The following is a 27,111-nucleotide window of genomic DNA, read 5'->3' on the forward strand; positions in this document are numbered from 1 at the left end:
GCCTGACAGAAAACCTATGCAGAGAAAATGTAACCTTCACAAAGTTTATCAAGGGAAAAAAAATCCAATTAGACTTCATATTCCTGCTCCTGACAAATGTCAGCTGTCCTTGTTACTGAGGCACCAGGTGGTCAAAGGACACACCACTGGATCCTCAGTGTCATGGGATTTTAAATCCACCTAAGCAGAATGACGTTATTCCAGTCAGACAATTATGGTAATTAGAGTGTAATGGTTCTCAGTTCGTCACAAAGTCCCAAACCCCAAAAATATGCAATTTAAGGCAAATTTGTACTCTGTGTCTGCAAAGTCACAGGAGTCTGCAGGCGTGCTAATCTTCATTAGCACGTACATGGATGTCTGTGTAGACAACAGCTTGCTACTCAAAATGTACAACCTCACATAGTGTGCATTGCCAACTGCACATATGCACTAGACTATACACTAGAAAAGCAATTTGGATACTAATTTTGTGGATGGGTTGTTCAAGGAGATCTTCCAAAATATGCATGTGTTGAATAAGTCCATGTATGAAGACATCCAGAGTAGTATGTACAGATTCTATCAGCATCCATTTTGCAGTATACTGTTTCAGGGCTTATACAGTGATATAACACAGAGAAAAGCTGCAAATCCTCACATTTAAGAAGTGTGAAGTTTTATATTCTTGCTTGATAAATGACAAATGATAATTGTCAATTACTTACTTATTATCCACTAATTGATTTTGTACGTCTGATTCTCTGAGATTATGTAGTATATCTAATGATATACTAGATAGCTGAAAAATGGACAATACCTAGATAATGCCTTTTTATAGGATTAATCGATAGGACGAGAAATCAAATAATTATATCGGTGGGTGTGTGTGTAGTAGGTCCTTGAAGAGATCAGCTGTTTTTGGTGACAGTGGTATGTACAGTAATCTAGATAATCTAGTTTACCCAGTGAGTAAAAGTATTTCCTGTGGTTGAAACAGCCTGTCAATAATGAATAGTTTTATCTAAGAAAAATGTCACTTTAGTCTTTGCTTTTCATAAATTGTAATTAGTGAACCGGAAGGTCCAAAATATTTTAGTTTTTCTTTTAAGGCTTATAAATTAGCCAAAATAGATGGAAAAATATTATCTTTTCATTGACTGGTGCTAATCATTGCTTCTTTCTGTGGTGCCATGGTGAATGAAGAAAATTCATTATAATCATCATTATATTTCTCTGAATTGGATATTATACAGATGCTTCGTCCTTCATGTTCCAGTGTAAAGATGGAAGTATGTTTTCTGTGCAGGCTTACTCGTGGTTCCTACAGTCTTTAAAAGTAGAATGGGAGGCAGAGCCTTCAGCTATCAGGCTCCTCTCCTGTGGAACCATCTTCCAGACTCGGTCCAGGGGTGCAGACACCCTCTCTACGTTTAATAGTAGGCTTAAAACTTATAAGCTTATAGTTAGGGCCAACCAGGCTCACCTTGCATCAGCCTTTAGTTATGCTGCTATAGGCCTAGACTGCTGGGGGACTTCCCATGATGCACTGAGCTCCTCTCTCCTCTTCCTCCTCTCCATCTGTATGCATTCATGTAACATCAATGCATATTATTAACTTGGCTTCTTCCCCGGAGTTTTTTGTGCTTTCTCATCTCGCAGGAAACCCTGGGTTGCAGGCCGAGCCTTCGTGGTCCTTCGCAGTCCTGTTGGCGTCCTTCCCCGGCTATTGCTACAGCTATTGCTGCTGTTATTGTTATTGTTATGATTGTTGTTATTCTCCCCCCCCCCCTTTCTTTCTCTCTCTCTCAACCCAACCAAGGCAAGGCAGATGGCTGCTCACCAAGAGCCGGGTTCTGCTTGAGGTTTCTACCCATTAAAGGGAAGTTTTTCCTTACCGCTGTCGCCAAGAGCTTGCTCACGGGGGAAATGTTGGGTCTCTGTAAATTAAAGAGTCTTGACCTGCTCTATGTGAAAAGTGCCCTGAGACGACTTTTGTTGTGATTTGGTGCTATATATAAATAAAAATTGATTGAAATTGATTGATTGTGGCTGCTCTTACTCTGACTGCATCCTCTTGACACACCATTAACAAAAGCTTTATTGGCATTATAATAACTATATTGAACGCACTGAGTGAGAGACTATGATACAGCAGTAGAGCAACTCCTGTAAATCAAAGGTATGTGAAGGTTTCTGCCAAACATGAAATGCAGATTTTAACATAAAGAGCAGCAGTTTTTATACCTCCAAGCTTAGCCTTTTTTTTTTTTTTTTGCTTAAACCTGCAAGAGATATTGAAGCATCCTTGGCTGTGATCAGACAGTCAGTGACCCATTTATTTACTTACTTCTTACACATGTTAGGCCTGTTCCTCTGCCTGTATTTTATAACTACTCTTGGACGTTATCAAGCATAACACTTTAACTTAGCTGTTGGTGACAATAAAAAGTCTCAATAATTCTGCAAAATCCAAATCTTTTGGACAGTGGCAAGCAGAACAATGTTAGCCTTGAGAAAAGAAAAAAAAACACTTATAATTTTTTCTTTTGAAATGATGGAATAGAAATGGCTGCAGCATTGCGTTTTTCAGACTGTTTAAAGTGTCGTTACATGACCTTTCATTTTAAGCACCATGTGTTTGAACAAAAAAAATAGTTATTGGAAGTTTTGAGTGACCTTGTACATTGAAATGAATAACAAAAAGTACACTGTGAAGAAGGTAATTAATCTGTACAAGACTCACAAGATCATTCACTATAGATGACAACTCTTTCACAGACACTCCTGCCTTATTCTCTGAAACCCCTCTCCAGTGAAGCCTTTTCTCTCATAAAGCTGTGCCAACCATTCATTCCTTTCTCCTCTTTCTCTTTATATGATCCATCTGGACTTACTCCTTGGACAGTTAACAACAAATAATTCAAGAACTTCTCTGATACTTTTGAGCATGGTGGCAACAAAGTTCATTGTCTTCTGTATGTCTGTGCTCTCACAAAAGGCCCCAGGAGTTAAAAAAGCTCAACATTAAAAGTTGTTCTATAGATTTTAGCTGTTGCTGAAGGTTTATTGCCAATGAATAAGTCGAATTACTGTGAACTGAAATGTGTTGTATAGTTTCTTTGGATTGTTCTTTTCTTTCCACACTGAATCAATGACCGTGCCAGAGAGAGATTTTAGTACTTTATTGTTAATGAGTTAAGACAAATATCTTTATTAATGACCATTTGGACATTTTGCTGTTCACAAGAACATTGATGCACCCTCTCACAGTCTGTGCACATTAGATTATCTCTTGATACAAAGGCAAGACAAGAAAATTAGCTTGACAATTTTAAAAAGCATAAACACAACCACAACCATTGATTCAATACTCTCTCTACATATTATCAAAACAAAAAAAAAAAGATCTTTTTAAGGAAATATATAAAACACAGTGAGACAGAAGGCAAGCATCAAGCGTTTCAGCTCGGTAGACTGTGAAGAAAGCAGAAGAGAACTCAAAGAATAGGAAGAATGTGTCAGAAATTGCTCACTATTCCCTATTCGCAACATGGGCTGTATAGTGTGAATTGGTAAATTCATGAAACTATGTTGGTCACAGGTCTGTGCCAAAAGCCGTGCATGTTTTGGCAGTTAGTGCTTGGATAGTAACCATCCCTTGGTCTCCAATTTTCAGGTTACACTGTGGGATAGTTTGAAGACACTTTAATAAGGTAATTCTCACTACACAACAGAACACTGAAGTCACAACACACAAACACAAATAAGTAAGACTATGTAGTGAATAGTGAACTATTTCAGACACAGCCTTGGTGTTAGCCTTGTTCATCTGGAAAAAAAGTGTCACATTTGCATTTTTTCTTTTAGACAAAACAATAAAAAAACAGTTAATAACCCTGTTTTTTTTTTTTAACAACTACTGTCTGAATTGTATGATGGAGCAGTGTTCACTGGTTCACAGATCTTGAAAGAAACTCTTTCAAGGAAGGAAAGCACCAAGCAAGGATGGTTTCAACACAGATATTGTTCTCGTCAGTTCTCATCACTCTGATCATCACAGCAACAGAACAAAAATGTTTGCCCATACGTCTTAACAAGACTTCTGTAATTTAGAACAAACATTTATTTTAGTTTTGCCAAAGGGTTGCAGATTATTCGAGAGCACAAATTAGTGGTTTCTATGTAGTCGAAAGAGGGTCTCAAAGAATAAGCCATGTAAATTTGTACGGTCTTAGTCATCCTCAAAATAGCCTCTAGCTATTCATAAATGCTTGTTTCCAGACTTGTCTCCCTACTGGGTTGACAAAGAGAATTTGGCTTGAATGAGTCAATATGAGGCATGGCGGTGGGGTGGTGATGTTTTTATTCTACTCCGCTTCCAAATAACCCGGGTGAATCATTTTCTGACATCTACATGGACCGTGATTATCCCGAGCACTGACCTTATTCTGAATAAAACGTTATTTTTTTATCAAACTGTTAAACTACTATCATGTAAACATTCCAGTTTTAACAAGTGAAAATAGAAAATACATACGTCTGAATAGTTGTGACTATTAAAATTGTATATCAGGATAGTGGTTATCAGTTTAGCCACTGTTACATAACAGTGTGCGAGGAATGTTAAACTGCAGGTAATTCTCACTCGAACTAACATTAAACCCACTACAAACACACTTAAATAAATGGATGGCAATTTAAAAACAGCCTACTTTCTTCTTTGGTAAGTGGCCATGGTATAGGTGTGATGAGCTGTTAGGAAATATGAATATGATAGCCTTGTGAAGCAAATGCCATCCTGCTTTGCATCACCGGTGCTATCGGCCTTCACCTTGTCTGTTAATTTCATATGAATCCGAACGCCTCATTGTGCATCGCTTATGCAATTGCCTCTCTACATTCCATCGCAAAGTCACGGTTGCCTGCCAGCATTCAATCTCAAATGCTCTTTCATTAATGCTGTTTGTATGTTGAAGTTAGTTTTCCAGGACATCTCTGTTTTAAGTTTGTAGCCACTGTAAGGCAGAGTGTGTGGTGTTTATATGATTTCATATTCCATATATTATATTGTAGTCCATGTATGTAAATGTTGTTTCTGAGTCAACATTGTTTTTCACAGCGTATCAGAGATGTGGGACAAAATCTGTTTGCTTTTTTCCCAGAGGCACAGCAGTTTTCATTATTTTAAATCTTCTACTAATTCAATTCTCAATCCTCTTCATAAATGGAAAAATTACATCAGATCATGTGCAAAGAAAATAGTCATCATATCATAAATGCCACATTGGCATTATCAAGCCTTTGTTAAAACTCAGAAATTCGACTATAAACCTTGCAGTTATATTTTGCGCAGACAATCAAAGAGGTAATAGATAACGTGATGAATAGCCCTTCACAAATAAATAGGACACCATTTACTTCGTTACTTTCTATATTAAAAAAAAAACTTCTTTCTCTCTTCCTTTAAAAACTATCAACATTTGTGTCCCAACAAATAGATGTTTATAATTTTTTTGAAAATTTACATTATTTAAGAACGTGTAGTTGCAGACACAAAAACCACACATGCTAGTACACAAGATATTCACATGCAGAAATACAAAGATACTAAGATTCTTTATATCCCAAGAAAAGTATTCACAGTAATTCATCCATACTTGTTTGAAAAAAAAAATTGAAGCAGAAAGAAAAGGTTTTTTTTCACCACAGGCACCAAAAAGTATAAATTCATTACATTCAATACTGGAGTGTCACACTTAACATCTTTTTTGTGCCGAATGTTTCTGTGGAATCATGTGGTGTTCAAAATTATCATAGATACCCCTGACGTCTTCTTTGACAGGAATAAATCAATGTACAGCAGCTTAAAACCCAGAAAAACATGACAACTGTTGTAAAACAACTGAAAATTGTAACAAAAATGTTTTTATATTTTTATGACCCTACTTCTGCTTATACTGTATAAGAGGAAATGCTGAATTGGAAGCAGAACTACTTAATGAATGCTAACCGACATGTCCGTGTGTCCATTAAGTATCAAAAATTGTACGGAAAGTATTGAAAGTTTGCATCAAATGCTTTGTCTGATTCTTGAGCTTATTTTCTTATTTGATCAGTTTTTTTCTTGATCTAAATCAGGAAATTTTAGACTATATTTTTTATTTAGGCAAAGTTATTTTTTTTAAAGGCTGCATTAAGCAGTTTGGTGTATGTTTTTTAGATGGGTAAAAACAGGCTAAACGTGTCCCCATACTAAAGTATTTTAAAAGTAAAAATCTGTATCAAAATCCAGGTATCTTATTTGCATTTATATCCAACATTTTTGAGACAATACCCAGCAAAAGTTGTGATGCTAAAAGGGCAACAAACTGACATGACCTTTTGATATATTTATGTTGTGGCTCATTCCTAACTAGGTTTATACATAAGATTGGATTTCTAATTGCTGGTCCCATTTTGGTTCCAGGTTTTGAGTTAGTAAAATATCCAGTTTAGCTTCTAAAGATTTAGAAATACACCAAAGGGATTTAAAAGGATTCAGGTTCACTACTGATTCAGATCAAGTAAAATGCATTCAAACCTCAACCATAACATAGTTGCCTACATAACACTCATAGATGCACGCAATGTGTTCTGTAGCCTATAATTGCATCTAATTATAAACCGGGTGTGTGAACAAGGTTTCCAGATGGTCATTCAGCCAGAAAATCACAGGAACATTAATTCTGTCAGACTGTATAATAGATCATAGCATTTAGCCCAAGTGTGTGTAGCAGTATCCAATGAGGAGATGTGACATGGCTCTACAAAACGGGGTTAAATCAGGGTTACCAAGGGCCTCAAAGCTGCGTGTGTTAGCCGATCACACAGCCATACCCAAGAGGGAGACAATGAACCCTTTTCACCGGAGAGGTCAAGGTCTGGATGCAGTAACATTGCACAAAGAACGTAGTGTGAGTACAACATAGAGGCAAATGAGCGCTGGAAACCTCTCAGAAACCATTTTCGGCGCCATCTTGAAGGTCCCCTATAGAATTGGCAGTGTATGTGATGGCTGTGATGTAAATGTGCTGTAATTTTAATTCACAAATATCTATAAGCATGGAGACTAACTGGGTCTTGGCCTAACAATTCACAACCAAATTCTTGTGACTTGGATGACTCTCATATGACAGTATTTGACCTCAGCAAATCTCATGTCACACCAACAAGTCACACAGTGGCGAAAAAGGCTCGGGGCTCTCGACTAGTCAACAGAAGGGATGCAGCCACTTCGGTGAGTGGCAAAAACACAAAGTCCAGTTGCTTTTGACATATTACTTGTACATATCCAATGACCTGGATAATTGAGAATCTTAGTGGACGACTTGTCAAGTGTAAAGGCGCCTGCTTGTGACAAGTGTCAAAATCTTTTAGCAGTAGCTAAACCAAAGTTTTTCCCCCTTATGACAGCAGCAGTCTCAGCGACCTCAGTGCAAGAACCCCTCCCCCATGATTCATACAACTGAAACATGCTGTTGAACTGCTCCAGTAACAGTTCAATTAATCTGGCCCTACTTTGCTACCACACAAGCAGACTTAAAGACTGAGATACTTATTAATCTTATTTGATGCATCTTAGTTCCCACTCAACAATACAACTTTTGAATTGTCCCCTCAGACCTCTAAACAAATATTAAGATACTATACGGCAAATTGTCAGTATTCAGATAAGGCTGCCAGGTTTTTACAGACTCAAGAGTCTGAATTAATCTATCACTCGCTGTCTTGACAAATTTTAGAATGCAAGTAGTGTGAACAAATAATATTCACTGAAGAAGAGGTAAATGCTGTTGCTTAATTTGTATTGACTAGTCAAAAAATAGCCAGTAAAATGTGCATGTGTTGATTCATATATTGAGACTAGAAGTGCACTACTGTACCACTTTTACTATACACTATGGAGAAACAAACTTATTTACAGTATAAACACTATTACAGTCATTACCAAACTACAAAGTACAACGTAAACAGCACAGCGCTCCTTCGTTCATTAGCAGTTTTCTTTTGTTTAGTCACAAGTGAACGCCTTTCTACTGGTCAAACAGCGGCAGAGGAGCTACACCAGGGCAGGTCTGTCTCGCTAACGTTAGTGTGCAGTCAGCAACACAGTCAGTTTATTTCGTCTGAATTTTTAATCTGGTACTGCAGAGGACATTTGCATCACGTTAAACTTTTAACCTTTGTTGCATGTATTGTAAGTTTCCATTGAAAACAACATCCTGTTGTTTCTTGTCTCTTTGTAGCTGTATGTCTATTCTGAATAAATATGCATAATTTATTTCCTTGTTTCCTTGAATTTATGTTAATTAAGTTTAAAGTGTCTGTTAAGTGGCACTTCTTTTCAGTCTGCTTATACCGTGTGATTATCACTGCTTGCTAAGTGCCGAGCTCTTCTTCTGTGTTGTTGTAACAAGCTGCTGTTATTGCTCTGACAAATATAAAACTCATCTCTTCCAATGCACCAGAGAGTTTTCCCCAGAAAAGATCTGTCAGAACCTGGAGGTAAAGGTTCTTGTGAACAGAACAGGATCACTAGTATACTGCCATAAGGACCTCCAATATGGCCGCCACAAAAGTGCGTCATGTCACTGATGGCATTCTGTAACCTTCACCCTCAGGTTATTATATGAATATGTGGTGTAAGAAACAGTTTACAACAGTTTTAAACAGTTTTACATCTTTGCTATACAAACTGTCAAAATAAGCCCCTTTGAACTAAAGTTAAAACATCTTTTAACCAAAAGTTTTTTTTGAGTTCACTCCCCTGCAAGATTTTTCCTAATAGTCAGTTCACAGAGACAAACATTTCACATAATCACTTATAATCTCAGCTTTAGACTCAGTAACATACACAGCAGACAATACATGTTTTGGGGGCCGATGCTGGCCGTCTGTTTTTTTTTTCCCATTTACTGTACAGGTTAACTGCACAAGACTGTTCATAGAGAGATAAAAAATAACAGCAAAACACTTTATCTGAGATTTACATGGCACATTCATAACAGGCTCATGGTATATTCATGAATAAATAATATTTGATCCAGCATCATTAAAGTTACTACAAGGAATTTTCATTTTGTGTTGATTTTAGTGCCCCCTGTGGACAAAAGCGGTAGTGTTTTCCCAGAATGAAGACTGCATTTCCCATGAGCACCACCGCCTTGTGTCATAAAGATCTTGGCGAGCGGGTGCATTTGTTTTGGAAGTGAGTGAAAAAAAGACACTACTTTATTTTATTTGTGGCTATGTAAGATTAATAATTGTAATATGACGATGGTGAAGCAAAGTAAACTTTGTTTTAGTACCATTCACACACATCTTGGTTACATGTAAGGCTGCATTCACATCAAATCAGGGTTGTGCGGAGGTGTGGGTGTGTTTATTTGTGCTTTAGAATGTAAATGCTGTGAAATAATCAAAAAATAATGTTTTATTTCTCAAATTCACTCCTTCGTTCTCGCTACATTGCCGCTCTCTCTCATCATTCACTCTCTAGTTCGCTCCATCACCGCTGCTCTCTCTCTCTCTCTCTCTCTCTCTCACATGCTCTCAACTTGCTCACACTCTCTCTGTGTTTCTCTCATCTTTTTTAAAATGAGTCAGGAAGCCGACAACAAGTCCGACTTTACTTTTAACATTATCAAACAAGAGATTAACGTCTTAGTACTCCCTCATGCTACAATGCTACATGTAATGTAAATATAGGCTCTTCTGGTCTGCGTGCCGTAAATCCAACCCAGAGACAGGTGTTTAGAATAACTATATAGAAATAGCCGATCTTCTCGCTGATGGTCTTGGTTGCTTATGTACCGAGGCATCATGAGACTGTTTCATAACCAGTTAAAAGTTGCTTGTAGTAACTTTAAAATTTTATGTACATGTTTGCAAAATAGATTTTTGAATGAAAGCCAGGATAAATATTCCCAGTTTCAAAACATTTGGAAGTAGATGATTCAATAGTTTAATAGGTTTTTCAAGCCTGATAAGTAGACTGATAAAACAGTGTTAATAAGTGTCACCTGCACTCTCCATTTCATGCAATTTTTTGTCAGGTTCCCTGTTAAATACACACATCTGTTCTGTTCTGAACTTTAATCACTAAGGTGGGATATTTTAACTAAGACAATCTCTTATACACTCAATTACTCTGTTACTCTATTTCACCTTTTGTAATTGAAGATTGTAGCATTTTAACACCAACAAATCATTACCACATTAATCGTTAGACATTGGCATAATTACCAGAAACAAATAAGACCAGTGGTGAGAAATTTAGCAGCTTCCATCAGCCTCTACACATTTTATATACAATAGAGGGCTGCTGGTTTCAAATCAGATATGATGGATTGCTTATGCTTGGTTCCAGAGCGGTTTTCCCCAGTCGGAAACGCAACCACACCAATTAGTTTTGTCAGTGGAAATTACTATAGGGATGTTTCCCTTTCTGTGCCAAAGCCACACGAGACCAAAAATTGACCACCGAAATGGTTACAAGTCTGTATGAGATCGATACAGCTGTACAGATTGTTGTACGTCAAGTTACAGAAATATTGTAACTAAATAATGAAGAGAAAGTGTTTTTCTTTCCACTGCAGATTCAGCTAAAGGCTTCAGAAGCTCTATCACTGATGCACAAAGAAGTGAAAAGTAGATTCCTTTTACAATTTATTCAGTTTCTCGTTTAGTAAACTAAGAAAAGAGAAAACCTTTTATTTCTTTGACATAGGAAGCTGCAGATTTTATGGGAGATGTGGCCTGCCAGCAGCAACAGTCCTACTGGCAACAGAGGCTATCAGTTGTCTCCAACATTACAGTAATTAAGGCATAATTGACTCATTAACCTATATAATGAGCCTAACCATTGGCAAGCTTGCAAAGCCTCATGGGTTGTTGTTAGTGAACACTAATGAATATTTTTTGTTAAAATGGCAAGGTATTCAGATTGTACTAGCCAGTAAGGTAATAGATTTTTGTCTTAATCTTGTAACACTGTCAGAAAACTACAGAGACATGTTTCAACTTTTCTGAAGTGATAAAACCCACAAAGTCATTAAGCTGATTTGTGAAAGATACATGAAATTATCAAGTCACTCCAAATATTCAATTATTTAATAGTAAATTTAAAAAATAGCTGTACAATAATGTACTTTGCAAGCTTCACTAAAGAATGAGTAACATCACAATGGGTTCTTTCTACTGTAATTATCCTGCATGTTCATAAAGCCGTAGGATCAGGTTTTAAAAGCCTAATTTCAAAATGGGATTTCAGTGCTGAAGTACCTTTGTTAGTCAAACGACATTGGGCTCATTCTCTGAAATGTGAGACGTGCTACTGTGATGAGGCTCTAACAAGATAAAAGCCTTGATTGGCGGCAAGTTTTTAGCAGGAAGGTGCTTCTAGTGACTGTCAAAGCTCCAGTGCAGTGTCAGTCAGTAAAAGCACCTTCATGGCCCTTTGTAAAAGTTTCTGTTTGGTGCCTATGTTTTAGCTTAGCTGGCGGCTTTACGAGAGGCTCTCTGGTGTGTGTGTGTGTCTGTGGGGGAGTGTCAGTACGTAGCCGTAGCCGTGCTCTTTATCATGTTATCATTTAGCCTACCGTCGTCACTTGTCAGCTCTGAATATAGCAGTTAGTTATCGTCAGGTCATGTGTTGTGTTTACTGCCGCAGAAAAGGAATAAATCTTTGGGTTATTAGCACAACGTCGCCTGTCAGACTTGCTAACTCTACCAGCAGCTCTGTGAGAGGCACAAACTGAGGCTACAGTTAGCAGTGTCGTGCTTTTTATACTTGGCAGCATTTCTTTTCTGTTAATAAACATTGTACATTATCAGACTATTTCCTGCCCTTTTAAATGATTTTTTTCTTTCTTCTTCAGTTACAGATATCGTGATATATCGTACATTATTTCTTTGTGGTATATCGTGTATCGCAGAATCACCTTTGTTGTGATATATCGTTATTGTGGGAAGAATATTGTGATAATATCGTATCATGAGTTCATCTGTGATTCCCACCCCTGGAAGAATGTCTCTGTGTCTCCTCAAATAGACACGGCAGTCACGCCCCCACTGCTGCAAGATGCTTTCTCCAGGTCTTCCATGACCAAGTCCTGTTCAGTGACATTGTTGAGTCGCCTGGAAGTGTTCTTATCCAAGCTGTTGAGAGAAATAGGCTCCAGGGAGGTTTGTGCATTATTAGCCGGTAGCACAGAGTTTCCCTGCAGCCTGTGAGAGTAGGTTTTCCTCCGCTGTCCGTCCGCCGTGCACAGGCTAAACTTGAACACAGCCTGGAATCCTCTGCGGAAATTCTCATTGAAGAAACCATAGATGATGGGGTTGACGCTGCTATTGAAGAAGGCTAGCCAGTGGGCAAAGGGGTAAATGTAAATGTTGATGATTCTGTACTGTTGCTCAGTCAGGCTGGCATAGTCGCTCAGCATCATGAGGGTCCACAGAGGCAGCCAGGAAAGGATGAAAAGCAAAGCAACTATTATAAGCATTTTAATCACCCTTTGCTTTTTCTTTGACACACTGTGGCGGTTGTCGTGGCCTGGCTTTCCTCCCGTTGGAACTGCTGTTTTGAAAAGCGTAATGCCAATCCGGGCGTACATGATCACGATGAGGGACAGAGGAGCAAGGTAGATATTTGCAAACAGGACAGTGGTGTAAATCTTCCGCATCTCCTGGTTCGGCCAGTTCTCTCTGCACCAATAAAAAGGGCTTGTTTTGTTGTCATACCCCAGTAATACCCGAATGGTTTGCTCCTTGGTCACTTGTAGCATCACACCAGAGGGACACATGATGGATATGGCCAGAACCCAGATAATAACTATTATCAAGGTGGCTGTGGATATGGTCAGCTTCTGCTTGAATGGGTAGACGATGCATCTGAATCTGCAAAAGGGATAAAAAAAAACAAAAAATCACTGAATAAGGGAGATGCATGTAGAGATTTAACTTTCCACAGAATATACAACTTTTTTTTTTCAATGGAACAACATAATTATAGTTACTTTCAATAATAAACTGTCTAAATCCAACAAAATAAAAATAAATACAGAAACGAAATTTGATTTGACTTCATTACAAATACCATATGCCTGCTGTGTGGTTGACTAATGTTCAGTTTGAATAAAGAACACTGGTGTTACTGTTTATTCTTAATTCCCCATTTTTTCAGCACAACCACTGAATTGTGAAAAAAGTTTGCAACCTATGGTCAATTCAGAAGTCTGTCACTCAAATCAATTAATTATCTACGTATATCACCACAAGTCTTCATTCATATGTGACCAAAAATGACATTCTTTGGATACTAGATAGTGTTTCAAATGGTGTTCAGATCGGTCAAACAGTGAGTCCACAGTGATATTCAATATCTTGCTGTAATTTGTACTGTATGCATATTTTCTATTTCATCTAATTTTTAAACAAATTTCACCAAAATATTTGACAATACACCTGAAACCAGCAGAACGATGTTAATTTTTTTCAGAATTTTATCACCAATATTTTGACTGTTTTAAGTTTAAACAGACAAAAATACTCCAGTTTTGCACATCTGATGTCATTGCCTCAACTTGTGAGAAGGTGTGTGGAAAATCACGTCCCCAGTGCCACAGTCAGTAAGTCACCTTCTCTGCGGATACAAAGGTCCAGGATTTGAATCCCCAGGTGGTCGAGTCCTCCTTGCCAACACTGCAGCAGTTCAAGCATGTGGTATGTTTCCAAGTGCTTATTGAGGTCATATTAAGACGAATGCTCACAATCTGCTTGGACCCCTATCATTGCTGCTTGAGGCTGTATTTTATTTCTGTCTCTGTGCAGTGCTGAAAACATGTATGACTAATCACATCAGTGACCCTTTGGCTAATCTTCTTTTCTTGTTTGTTTTTTTTAAAATGCCATCGCTGAAACCGTCACAAAATGCTTTCTTTGACAAAGGTTTGAATTTCTATGAAATCACTCTTCTTCTTCAGGCTCTTTCTCTCACCAGTCACGTCTGAGATATCTAATCTGTGAACTTGCAATGTACCTTATTTGTACTGTACTGGTAAATATGGAGTTGAGACTTGCATGCATAAGATCAACACAAATATAAGCTAGTGTACATACTGAATTTATTAAACAAATCTGGGGGGAATGTTCTTGTGCAGAGAGACAAATCTATATGGTGTTCATTCTGCACAAACATTTGTACATACAGATTTGTTTGAAAATGAAGGATAGCATTGATATTATGGAAGCTTCCTGCATGATACTGCACTCCCTGAACTCCCTGCATCCCTGAACCAGTCTTCACTTTCAAACAGTATGCATTTATCTATTTATGGGCTGAATGAATAATAATTAATAGACATAATTCCAAGAATTCATTCAAGAATATACACAGTACTGTGCAAAAGTTTTAAGCACTTTAGATGTTTAGATTCTTATCCATAATGCAATACCGTCAGGGATGCGTCTGATTCATCCCAAATTTAATGTATTCTGCAGCATGACAATGACCTCGAACATACAGCCAAAATCATAAAGAACTATCTTCAGCAACAATGAGAATGAAAAGAACAAGGAGTCTTGCAACAGATGGTATGGCCCCAATAGAGCCCCAATCTCAACATCGTCAAGTCAGTGTGGGATTACATGAAAAGACAGAAGCAACTGAGACAAACTAAATTCACAAAAGAACTGTGACAACTTCAAAATGCTTTGAACAACCTACTTGCCAAATACCTTGAAAAACCTTTGCACAGTATTGTATTTGTGATCTGTGGGTATTTTTTACTGTTACAGTAACATATAATGCAAACAGATTCAGAAATATGTAGCAGTGGTGGAAGAAGTATTCAGATCCTTCAAATATACTACTATTAATATACTACTAATACTTTTTTAATAGTTATAGTATTATTTGTATTACTAGGATATCACTGACATAAGAAGAACTTATTTTTAACTAGTTTATGCACCTTTGGGCAGTTAAATCTGCAATGCAATTAATCATATTTTATAAGATGATCAAATTTTGTAAAGAAAATCTTAATCTGCAAAGTAACTAACAATCATTTCTGCTATTTTACTTAACAGTAAAATAGCAGAAATTTTCAGAAAATGGAAAAAGCTCAAGTAAAGTACAATTTACAATTTTAGTTGACTTATATTCAACCACTGGAAGGAAGGAAGATCATGTAGGACACAAGTTTTCAAATATAGATATTGCCTCTGCTTAAAAAGTCTAATTATTAGCAGAGCTGGAAGCTTGTACTGTAAAGGAGCTGCAGTCGTGTGAATGTACACAGACGAGTTGAGACACCACTCGTTAAAAGTCGATTTGAATCTGGACATGTGCATTTGGCACTTTTCACTGGGGATCAGTTGGAAACCAGGGGATGAATGGAAATCATTACAGCTCAGGCAAAACTGGCATCTCCGATGTTAGGCAGGAGGTGGATTGACTGGAGCTCTCACTGAGAAAGAATCTGAATTAGCGCAGAGGCATGCAGAGACTTCCAGGCCCAAATGATCACTGATTTCTAGGGGGAGGAAAGGATTTTGTTGACCACTAATAGGTATCAAGTTTCTGTCATCCCAACATAGTATTTGGTTGGAATATGGGATAATGATGTAATAGTATTATGCTCATATTAGGATAGATACAGTAGTTAAGCCTGCAAAGTGATCTGACTCCTCTGTGCATGAATAAACTAGCCAAAAGGGCAGACAAGAGAGCTTTTTATGCTCCTGACCCATTCAAATCAAATTCTAATCATGCAGCTGATAGATATGTAAGGTGACTTTGACTTTTGAATGTCAAAGCATCGCAAACTCCGTCTGTCCTGTCTAGAGGCACAGACACCCTCCAGTGATTTCAAATAGTGACAGAGTGACTTCACTACACATCTAGTGTCTGAGGACCGGGTGATGGAAAAATACCAGCACTGTCATTTTAACAGCTTGGAGAGCTGTTCTCAACCTTTCGTCCTCCATAACACCCTCTAATTCCACTGGATGTGAGTGTGCTTGTTGTCAACAACAAAGTTTATTTCTCCCACTGTGAGATTTTGCAGCCTCCTCAAATGGTTTATCAAGTGATTAAGCAGGATTAACTTCTGACTGCTGTTATCTCGATGAACAGCAATGAGGCAATTGGGCATGATCGTTCAAAAGAGGACAAGTACAGACAGATAAACACAGTAAAGCTGTACAATCCTGCTCGTGTGCCTTTCTTAATAAGCAGTGGAAAATAAGATAAAAGGCCAAAGAACAAGTGACTTGATTTTGGTGCAGATCCAAGATTTCTTAACATTGTGAGATGGGACATTTAAGTTGCTCTTAACTTAGCAACTATAGATACTGCATTACCTTTATAACTGAATAAATTCACTTACTACAGCTGTCATTTTGTATTAAAAAATTAAACGACTGTTCAAATGTGGTAAAAAAAAAAGCTGAGAATTCTGTTAGTGTCCTAAAATGCACTGTCCGTCTTACCCATTGCATGCTTTTTGCCATCAGTAAACTAAGCCATTGTTCTCTTTGCAAACGCAAAATGGAGAAAACTAGCGAGCCGTGCTGAACGGATAATCATGACACCAAACCATTGCTTCATATTACCAAGAATTAAACCTGCAGTGCGGAACTTCTGTCTCCCTCTTCTGACAGTGAGAGTAAATAGTAGTTGCTTGGATGTAACGCCATTTCTATGAGTACATGCGTGAGCCGGTCCCCGTTGCTACTGTTGCGGCTGTAAAACGGTAAAATTAGATAAATTGTTTTGAGCATCACAACCCTCGCAAAATGACTCGTTTCACTGTCAGAATTTGATCCATTCAGTCCAATAACATTTGGAAAGTCTAGAAGAGCTGCATGATTAAATCATTTTATCCCTTAAGTTAGCAGAGGGCTAAGCCAGCAAACATATATATATCTTTGATACAGAGAGATTTACCTGGCGGTGATAGACTTAATCAGCATTGTGTGAACTCATTTGTCAGCGGCTTGAATGTGATGGATGTTCTTATATATGTAAAAGTCCCACGGCACAATGAAACAAGACATGAGAACAGTGAGGGAGGTCTATAGAAAGGTTTGCAGATATAAATGGGTTTTTAGGTACCGTTTAAAACAGTCCAAAGATTCAGCAGATCTAATATATTGTGGAAGATGATTCCACAGAGTTGGGGCTAAGACTGCAAATGCTCGGTCACCTTTTGTTTTGCATTTAGTGCGAGCGATAGATAAAAGGTCAAGTTTTGAGGATCATAGTGGTCGAGAAGTGGAATGAGAAACAAGGAGGTCAGAAACGTAGCTAGGGGAAAGGTCATGGAGTGCCTTATACATAATCAGCAGGATCTTATAGTTGATTCTGAATTTTACAGGAAGCCAGTGGAGGGAAGCAAGAACAGGGGTGATGTGGGACCTACAGCTGGTTCTGGTTAGAAGTCTGGCTGACTGAGGCACGTGAGAGGGAGTTACAGTAGTCTAGCTAGGAGAAAATGAACGTGTTGATTATCATTGTGGATAAAAGAAAGACTGTTTACTGACTTACAGTTACTTTAGAGTTTACTTTACAGTTTACTTACAAGTAAGGCAGCTGTAATTTTTAAGATTAGGCTAGTGGGTTGCATTCAGCTTTTGATCGTATCTTGCATTCACTGAAGAAGACCATTACATACTGTTGAAAGCTTCAGAAGAGGCAACACTGAACCTGAACCTTGAGTTAAGTTAATATTTTTTAACATAATTTCGGAGGATTGTGTAGCCTTCATGGTGGTTTGTGCGCTTGAAAGTGCTTTCTAGATTCATGTTGTCTTTTGCACATAAAGCACTTTTTCGAGGTGCAATTTATTTAAGTGTGAAAGATGAAATGGGTTGTTATATTTTATGTTGCAATAGTAGTAATATACAACCACTGTACCTGTCGACAGCAATAGCGACCAGAGTGAAGACAGATGCTGACACGGAGATCCCTTGAACCATTCCGCTCATTTTGCAGACCAGGCTTCCAAAAGGCCATCCTGTTGACGGAAAAAATGCATTCAGCTGATTTACTGTTACAGTAACAAGTTCAGACAGGACAGCATATAAGCTGGATTTAATGTACCTTCACAGCTGAATGAATTCGGTCTACTCCATACACATTCACACACACATCAGAGTTCAGGAGGAGTTGAATGAAGTGTCATATCTGAGCGTCTCGAGGGGAAACAATCCCTTCCTTAGTGGTGTTTAATCAGGGCTGCTGGTTACCAGTAGGGGTGTGTCCGAATACAAATATGTTATTCAGCAAAACACAAATAGTGGGTTTTTATGAATATTTGTTTCATACAAATATTTTAAAAATTATTTGTTTTTGGGAGAAAAAAAAAAACACGTCAAATACCAGCGCGCAGGTCGGTTACATCGCTAATTTGGACATCACTTCCAGAGTTGAGGGTGTTCCCCAGAGATAAATCTGAGCTACTGACACAAGCGAAGTGCTTTCAAGTGCTCCATAACCTGCTGTTCCCCTTCTCCTTTCCACAGTTAGGTTGTAAAAAATAGGCAATAAATGAAAAGTGCAAAGCAATAATCACCTTTGAAGTTCTTCCCTACACGTCTCTGTGTTATGGGTGTATAAATAGGAAGAGGTTTGTCTGCAATGAGGCGAAGAGTAAAGTTTTAGCTCAGTAGTCGTCTGTGATCTAGGAGACTCCAGTTTTGAGACCCGGGTGGGGACCTCCTTCGTAAGGTAGTTTATTCATGAACACTTATCGTAACAGTTTAATTTTCTAAAATTAAAAGCGCAATAAAAACAAAACCAAAAACAGGATTTTTAAGTCTGTTTCCACTTTTATTAGAATGCAAATACAAATAATTTTGCTGCCTTAACAAATACAGATATAAATACAAATACCAGGGCCTCTGCACATCCCTAGTTACTAGTAGCAAAAGTACTGACAGTGTAGGTGTCATATTGTCGCTGTCTCAAAATAATCACAGACTGCAGACTGTGATCAGTATAACCTCTGGCTTCTGTAACCTGTAGTTGTGCTTAATTGTCACACTTCTTTAATCAAGGTAGACTGGGGATATGAAGCTTTCTCAAGTTTGTTGCAGTATGCGTGAGGTTGAAACTGAATCAGAGAATTAAGAGGTTGTTGCAGCAAGGGAGATAAAATTTGAAGGGGAATGAAATTCAGGGAATTTAAGAGGAAGGATTTGGTGGGGAACAGATGCTAAGGGATACTGAGTGAAGATGGAAGATTTTCTGTCATTCTTTTAGTCAAGAAGTTTCAGAGAGATTAAAATCCACCACATTATACCATCTGGTAGTGGAAATACAAACTTTGGTTTCTCACCATGAAGCAACAAAAAAGAAGAAATATGTTTTCTGCTTGTTTGATTTCACTGAGATTATTAAACTAGATTGAACATAGAATAAGATAGAAGCCATATGATTTTTGTCAGTACAGTCTGGTCACAGCTTGGTTGAGGAAATTTGCAAATATGTGTCTGAATTTTCATTAAAACTTTTGGCCCCTAGAGAAGAAACACATTTAACTACAAATTAGGGCTGTCACATTTTATTTGAAATTAAAAATTAATGGAATATATTTGCCACACATCATAAAACATGTTGTCCATCTCATCCATTGCATGCCCTGTTCCCCTGTCAGTAAACTGGATTATTAATGTTGTTAGTGAGCTGTGCTGAACAGATCATGACCCAGGAATTTCTTTCATCATCAGATTAAGATCCTTATTAGAAATATAATAAAACTGGTTGTCAGTGTGTTATGTTGCCTACAGATGATCAGCGGCAGAATCATTTTTCATCAGCCATTGTTTTCAGTGCCACCTTGGCTATGTGCACTGCTCTGATTATCGCCACATATCGCTGCTGTGCTCAAATGTTCCATTAACGTTTATCCTGTTCACCACAGACCATTCAACACACATTCAATCAGATACACCAGTAGACCATTATCAGTTCATCTGCCGATTATATTCTCTATTAATTGACTGATCCTATTATCTACAAAATGTAAAAAAGAAAATGTGGAAAAAATGCCCATCACTGTTTCTCAAAGCCCAAGATGAAATTCAAAAAATACTAATTACTGTAACATATATATTTATATATATATGTATATATCTCACTAGCTATAAAAGTTATGCAGTGTGATATGCAGTCTCATTACCAACAATAGTGTGTTTAAAAGCTATTTGATAAATGTATAGTAGATACAGAGAACACTTTTGGGTTTCATGTCCTCCTTGTGATGCTGCTTTCATGTAGTTCACAAATTGCAAGGAGAGTGCGTATTGATGCAAATGACGAAACCTTCATTATTCTCAGTTAAAGCATTATGAACTGTAAACATCTTAATGGTGCATTAGATGAAAGCTTTCTTTAAGAGACCATGGTAGATTGTTCGTTGTCCAGTCTTAACAGAATACTCGGAGGACAAACAAGAGACTCACAAAGTGACCGAAAGCTGCTTTTAATGTTCAGTGTAACCTATCGCTCATCTCAGGTTTTCATTAATCATATAAGCTACAGACACACACACACACATACACATCATATTTCTTACATTTTTTCCTAACCATTTCTACATCCTCATTGAAATTGTTTTTGTAAAGGCACAGTATAAAAACCAAGACTTCAGTAATGACTGGTGTCCAGTATTCACCAGTATGCTCAGCATCACTGTTCAGTTGGACTGTGATTGACTGTGGATTGCCTAGTCAAATGTCATTGGCTTTCCCAGTCCCTGCTGCTGAAAAGCACCACTTCGCATGAGGCTGTCACCACATTGCTTCCCAGTAGGGATGCTGGTAGACTGGTGATGAGCTCTGCCCAGTTTGACAGTGCTTTACGTTACAGCTGAGTGAGTTCAGTTTTCATCTCTGAGACACCAGCAAGTCTTTCAATCCCTGCTCTGATTCTTTCATGTGTTTTTTTTTTTTTTTTTTTTTTGCAAGCTGCAACCTGACTTGACCCTTTTTTTTACAGCCATCACTTTCTCTGTTACTCCGACTCTGCTCAGATTTGAGACAAGCGCACTCTGACTGTTGTGCTTGCAGCAGGATCTATGTCGTTTTTTTGTCTACGATCTGTGGATTCTTGGTCTTCTCCCTCAGGATGGTCCTTCTTTCCTTGTTGTTCAGTTTGGTCGGATGATCAGCTATAGGACAAATTACAGTATTTCCGTATTTGTTGAACGTCAGTCAACTGTAATGACTGCTGGTGCTCCCCCTCCCCCTCCTGTAACCTCTGCCTCTTGCCAAAGCCTGCATCCCACTGGGAAATGTCACAACAACATACTAGGGTGGACAAAATGGCAAAAACATCCCACAATACAATGGACTGCAAACAATTTGGTGAAGCTCTTCATGTTTTTAGCACCATGGCTCTAGGGATGGAAATGTCGGTCTGTTGGTCAGTCCACCATTTTGGTCCAGACTGAAATATCTAAACTGTAGACTTTTTCACAGCACACATTTTGACTTGTCATAGTAGGAAAAGCACAAGTGTCACTAATTCCACTAACATGGCTCAGGTCTGCAAGTAAACCATGACAATGTGACAGTGACAGCATGCACAATACCAGGACCCTGAAACTGAAGCAGCTAAATGGAATTCAGCCATCATTTATTTGATCATTTACACCTGTGCTTTTCCAACTGTGACATGTCACAATGTCTTCTTTGAAAAAGATCTAATGGATGGACTGTCATGAAATTATGTACATGCATCCATTGTCCTTAAAAAGTAAGAAGACTTTGAATTTGTTGATCCTCTGACTTTTCCTCTAGCGCCACCATAAGGTTTACATTTTTGGTTTTTAGTGACATGTTTTGACCATTAAATTTGGCACAGATGTCAATGATGCCAAGACTTTTGTGATCCCCTAGCTGATTCCCTCTAGCTACAGCTCTAGTTTGGTTTATGGCCAAATACTTGCAAAAATAATGATATTCCCATGAGCCTCAGCTGTACTTTGTGTTGAATGCTAATTAGCAAATGTTATCATGCTAATATGTTAAGCTAAGGTATGGAAAACATGGCAAATATTACCTTCAAAACATCAACATGTTAACATTGTCATTGAGAGCGTGTTAGCATGCTGACGTTAGCATTTAGCTCAAAGTTTTGCTGTGTCCTAGCACAACTTTACAGAGCCACTAGCATGGCTGAAGACACTTCTTACCTTGTTTTAAAGACTCCTCCAAACATGTTTTAAGACATATAAAATACTTTTTGAATAGTAATTTATCTGATATGGTTTTTACACAAACAAAAATAATTAAGTTGTTAAAAGCACCTAGCTACATCTTTTCTCTACACTTTTCTCTCTCACACAGTTATTACTTGATTTAAAAGTTCAGCTACTTGATGCAAATGTTTCCCACCTCACCTTTCCACTTTCAGCAGATGGATGTGAAAATAGCCTTCTTGTATCAAACTCTGCACATACATCATTCTGCACAGTGAAGCTTAAAATTCAAGAAAAATCACATTAACAAAAACATGTTTTTCAGAGGAGGGGGACTTCAGATTTTTCTTTGTTTGCCCTGGTTTGCTGAGTGCTTTTCTTGTCATACTGTGCATTAAAGTACATTATTTTACATCCCTCTCAGATAAGCAACTAAAAGCATCTGCAGTGCTACAGTACGAGTGTTTTAGTTTTTCTGAGTAGGGTTTGTTTGCTTGATCGCTTCTTTCAGTTCACATTCATTGCATTTACTTTTTTTTTTTTTAAGTACTTAGTTGTTATTAGAGAAAGTAAATATTTTAATCCTGAAAGTTTCTCTTTTGTTGAGTATCCATTTTTAAAAAGATGCAGCGACAACTCAAATATAACCTTGCCAGTCTTTAAAATCTTATATCGGATAAACCCTAATGGAATATTTTAAATTTTCTTCCTAATGAAGCCTACTGTGCTGTTATCAAATCCCAGCACTTCTGAAAATCCTCTCCAGATCAATGCCTTTCTGATTTATGTTGACAGTTTCTGCACTGTCAAGCTCTGACACCTGTGGGACTTGAAACAGACACATGTTGTGTTTTGATGTGAGTCATAACCATCAGCTGAACTGGCCAAAACTGAGAGTCAATTAACAAAGAAAAAAAAAACATTTTAATGCCATTTAGAAGAATTAGAATTTCAGTAGATTGCTAAAAAGGCAAAGAGGTAAATAGTTCCTGGCTCAAAACTCAATACTTAACATCTATTACTCACTTAACAAATAGTGGTTCAATTAATTAGTGATTGCATACAGTGTCAACATTTATAATTTGATCCATTTTGTATTCAGGCTGCAACAGAAAAAAATAGAAAAAGCCCAAGTGACTAAAAAATGCCAAATGCATTATAAACATTTTCTGGTAATTGTTGTTCATAATGTGAAGATCATAGCCAACCTACCAACAAGTCTATTTTCTAACCCACTTCACCTCTGACCTCTTGTTCACTTAACTGTCTGTTAAGTATTTTGTTGCCTGAGTTGTTGGTATTTTTGATTTTTTTGTTGTTGTTGTTTTGCTAGGGGTGCAGCCTCTGAGCATGGCAATGTAACTCCATTCAACACTGGTTGACAGTCGCACTAAAACAAAATTAATTAGCCAGTAGACTGGACAATCGATGACAATTAAACATTTAACCTAATCATCAAATGGGTATCCCAGCTTCTCTGAGGATTTGCTGCTTTGCTCTGTTTCATTACATTTTAAGTTCTAATACTTTTGGAGTTTTTTTATTAGTATTGTTTAGAAAAAATACAGTAAGCCATTGTAAGACTTCTCTTTAAGCTTTGCTAACATGTGATGGGCATTTGTTGAAAAAAAGAAAAAAGGATAATGATGTAAGTTGCAGCCATAGTTCAGAGCAAGATATCTTGTTGATTGCTGGCCACAGTACCAATCATAGTCCCTGGAGGTCTTTTATAAGCGTCATTGTCAAGTAAACATGACATATTTTGGTTGCTCAGCAGATGGCGATTTCAGACCTCACACCTTCCTCTGCTGCTGAAGGAATCACATATGAACAAACTTGATGAGACATTTTCATTTTTGCAATTCTTCACCATTAACGGTTCACAGCTCACATCAGTCTCTTTTTTTTCCTGACTGTTATTTACTGATAGAAAAAGGAAAAGGTGACAACACTGTTCACAGCAGAGCAGATGTTGTTTTTATAGAATTTTGCATATTTTGTATATGTGATATAAATGTGAGAATCTACTGCAAAGCTAATAAGCTTTTATTCTTGTTTACTTCTGGTAGCAGTGAGCTGTCCATAATATTTCAGGGTTTAATTCTGATTAATATCATTGCAGCAGGGATTTAATCATACAAAGCATTTTGCCAGCTGGATTTTACCAAACTCCATGTTGGGGTTTGATGTGTTCTTGATTCAGACAATAATAATTGATTACACAGTTCTTGGATGCTTAATATCTACTCTTATGAAGAGGCAATAGGTGGATAATTGGTGTGTATTTATCTATTTAATCATTATACTCAATCCAAATTGATTTCACTGCAATCAAATTCGTTTGTCATTCAATTGATATTCTCATGTGTAACAAAAGAGACGTGCTCACAGGCTTTATTTTGTTATTATTTTCAAGTTGAAAATATCCACACTGGGTTGGATCCAAATCAAACACATCTCAAAAAGCCTGAGAATGAGTGTGAATACATTTTTGTCCAAGTTTACTATCTTCTGAGAATTGATTTTTTTGTTTCATGATATTACTCAGTTGAGAGGCAACTTACATTATCCTGAATTATGATTTTCTTTGTCTTTTGCTTTAAACCTGAAAAGATCAAGTCATCCCTTAAGAAAGCACCACATGCTACTGTAAACATGTCAGGCGATATGAAGAGCATGAACTCTCAGCCACTATCACTTGCCTTGAGAATCACTCATGTGAGATTTGTGTCATCGAGAGCCAGCTGCCAAGTCAAATCAGTGCAGTGCATAAAAAGCCCGATCATATTCATTCATGCAGGAAAGACTATTGCCTCCATGACAATTCACAATTCCAGCTCCTCTAAGCCTCCTTTATTTTGATCACCACAGGCTGTTAAGGAAACAGTAGGTCAATTCATGGTGTTCACAAGGTTTATGTTGGTGTATGCCCTACAGAAAATTACATTGTATCAATGATTCAATAAATGCAGCATTTGGGATCACGGTTAATCAAAGGATTGACAAAGCTAGCAGCCCTGTGAAGCTGTAATGCTTCATTAAACACCAGAAAACATCATTGTTGGATGGTGGAAAAATGGAGACACAACTTAAACTTACAGATCTTTATCAAAACATGAAAAGGGTGGCACCAGAAGAGAATATAACGGGTTTATATTCTGTACAGAGGCCATTTTTGGACATTTCAGAGTCAGTTTATCAGGCTCAGTTCTTCAGTGTCACCAGCCTTAGTTATATTTTGTCAGACTAAGCTGTCCTTACACTTAGCCATGCTTTAAGTGTGATGCTAAAATGTTTATAGGTTAATGTTTAGGATGTCATGTCAATGCCTGGCTCAGATTGTAAGATTTGAGCTATTTTGAGAAGCAGTGAGGGAGTTTTGGTTCAGGTTTGGTTCTGGTTTTCAATATTTGGCACCGAATTTGCCTAATTACAGATGTTTGTAGATGCAATCTTGTAGAATGTAGGGCTCTCTGTGAGCTATATAGTATGTGTGAACTATATCAACAAAGTCGATGGGATTCATTCCTCTGGGTACCATGAATGTCTGGACCAAATTTCATGGCATTTCACTTCATAGTTGTTGAGATTAGGTCATCATTTTTCAGGTATCATGTCTTCAGCCAAAATGTTAAACATATGGACACTGACATGTTAGATAAAATGTCATAGGTCCACCATATTAATTAGGATTCATCCTCTGGATACCAGGAATACCAAATTTCATGACTATCCATCCAATAAAACGCAGCCAGCATGACCAGATTGTCCTTGTTTTGACACAAGCCACAGTTATAATCAAACAACACAATGAACACATCACTATAAAGCAATCACTGTCCTGCTCACCTGTAATTATGTTGTCAAGAAGTGTTGTGGGCATGCAGAAAATCCCAACCAGGAGATCACTCACAGCAAGGTTTAGTATGAACAAGTTGGTGACAGTCCGCATGTTTTTGCTCCTCAGCACAATGAAACACACCACTCCATTCCCCACCATGCACACCAAGAAGATCAGCAGGTAGGACACGATGAAGATGGCTGCTGTGGACGGCTGATGCAGGTAAAATCCAACATAAGTGATGTTGTTCCTGGGTATGATGGACTCCACGGAGGAGTTGTTAAATGTCCAGCTGTCATACAGTTGAGTCAAGTTGTTTTCAGGTCCTTCATTCATTTTAATCCTGGAAAAAGAAAGATGAGAGCATGTGACTTAATGGTGAATCAGTGCACTTTCAAGTGTAATTTCAAAGAATGTAGAGGAATAGAAGGCATGACGAAGATGTGACAATTTTTGAGATGTTTAGTTTTCATATTCTTAGACTGAAATCTCATTTCTTTTACTATTTATGATTAAAAAAGGAAGAAAAAAAAGAGTTATGAGGCAAAAAATGAAACTGTTAAAAGTGAAACCAACAGCAACATGGAACAACGATGCATTTTTATGGATCCACACCAAAGAAAATTGGTGCATTTGCAGAATTACGTCTAAATTTATACATGTTCATATTATACATACAGAGTTTTCAAGTTATTTATTACTTCCTCTCAGTTTCACATCTTGCACAAATATCTTGTTTCAACCAAAAACTTATCAAATAATGGAAACACCATTGACAAAATTCATAGAATGTGTTCTGTGTAGCCTTGTTTAATTAATTACATAATTAATTTTGGAACATATAAACGAGGAGGGAATGGAATATTAAAGCTTAAGCTGGAAGTAATATTTAGTTGCTGTATGACGTAGTCCCTCCGTCTCCATTTATATCTAGAGAGTGCATAATTCATTATGATGACACTGTTCGCTAGCACTTATATGAAAAATATCAGAGCCTTAAAGCTCTTTGCACTGTAAAAGTGAATATTTGAGAACACTGAC

The 27,111-nt window shown here is 37.6% G+C and overlaps 1 protein-coding gene across 1 annotated transcript; it reads right to left on the minus strand.

Annotated features, from left to right (window-relative positions):
* Nucleotides 1–3,185: 3,185 nt before the first annotated feature.
* On the minus strand, nucleotides 3,186–26,511 carry npffr2a (neuropeptide FF receptor 2a). The gene is made up of 3 exons (XM_067571758.1): nucleotides 26,079–26,511; nucleotides 17,942–18,041; nucleotides 3,186–12,918 (listed from the first exon to the last, which is right to left on the minus strand). The coding sequence occupies exons 1-3, from the start codon at nucleotides 26,404–26,406 to the stop codon at nucleotides 12,066–12,068; spliced, it is 1,281 nt and encodes a 426-aa protein (XP_067427859.1). The 5' UTR covers nucleotides 26,407–26,511; the 3' UTR covers nucleotides 3,186–12,065.
* Between the last annotated feature and the right edge of the window lie 600 nt (nucleotides 26,512–27,111).

This window comes from Thunnus thynnus, chromosome 2, assembly GCF_963924715.1.
Source record: "Thunnus thynnus chromosome 2, fThuThy2.1, whole genome shotgun sequence".
NCBI classification, from domain to species: domain Eukaryota; kingdom Metazoa; phylum Chordata; class Actinopteri; order Scombriformes; family Scombridae; genus Thunnus; species Thunnus thynnus.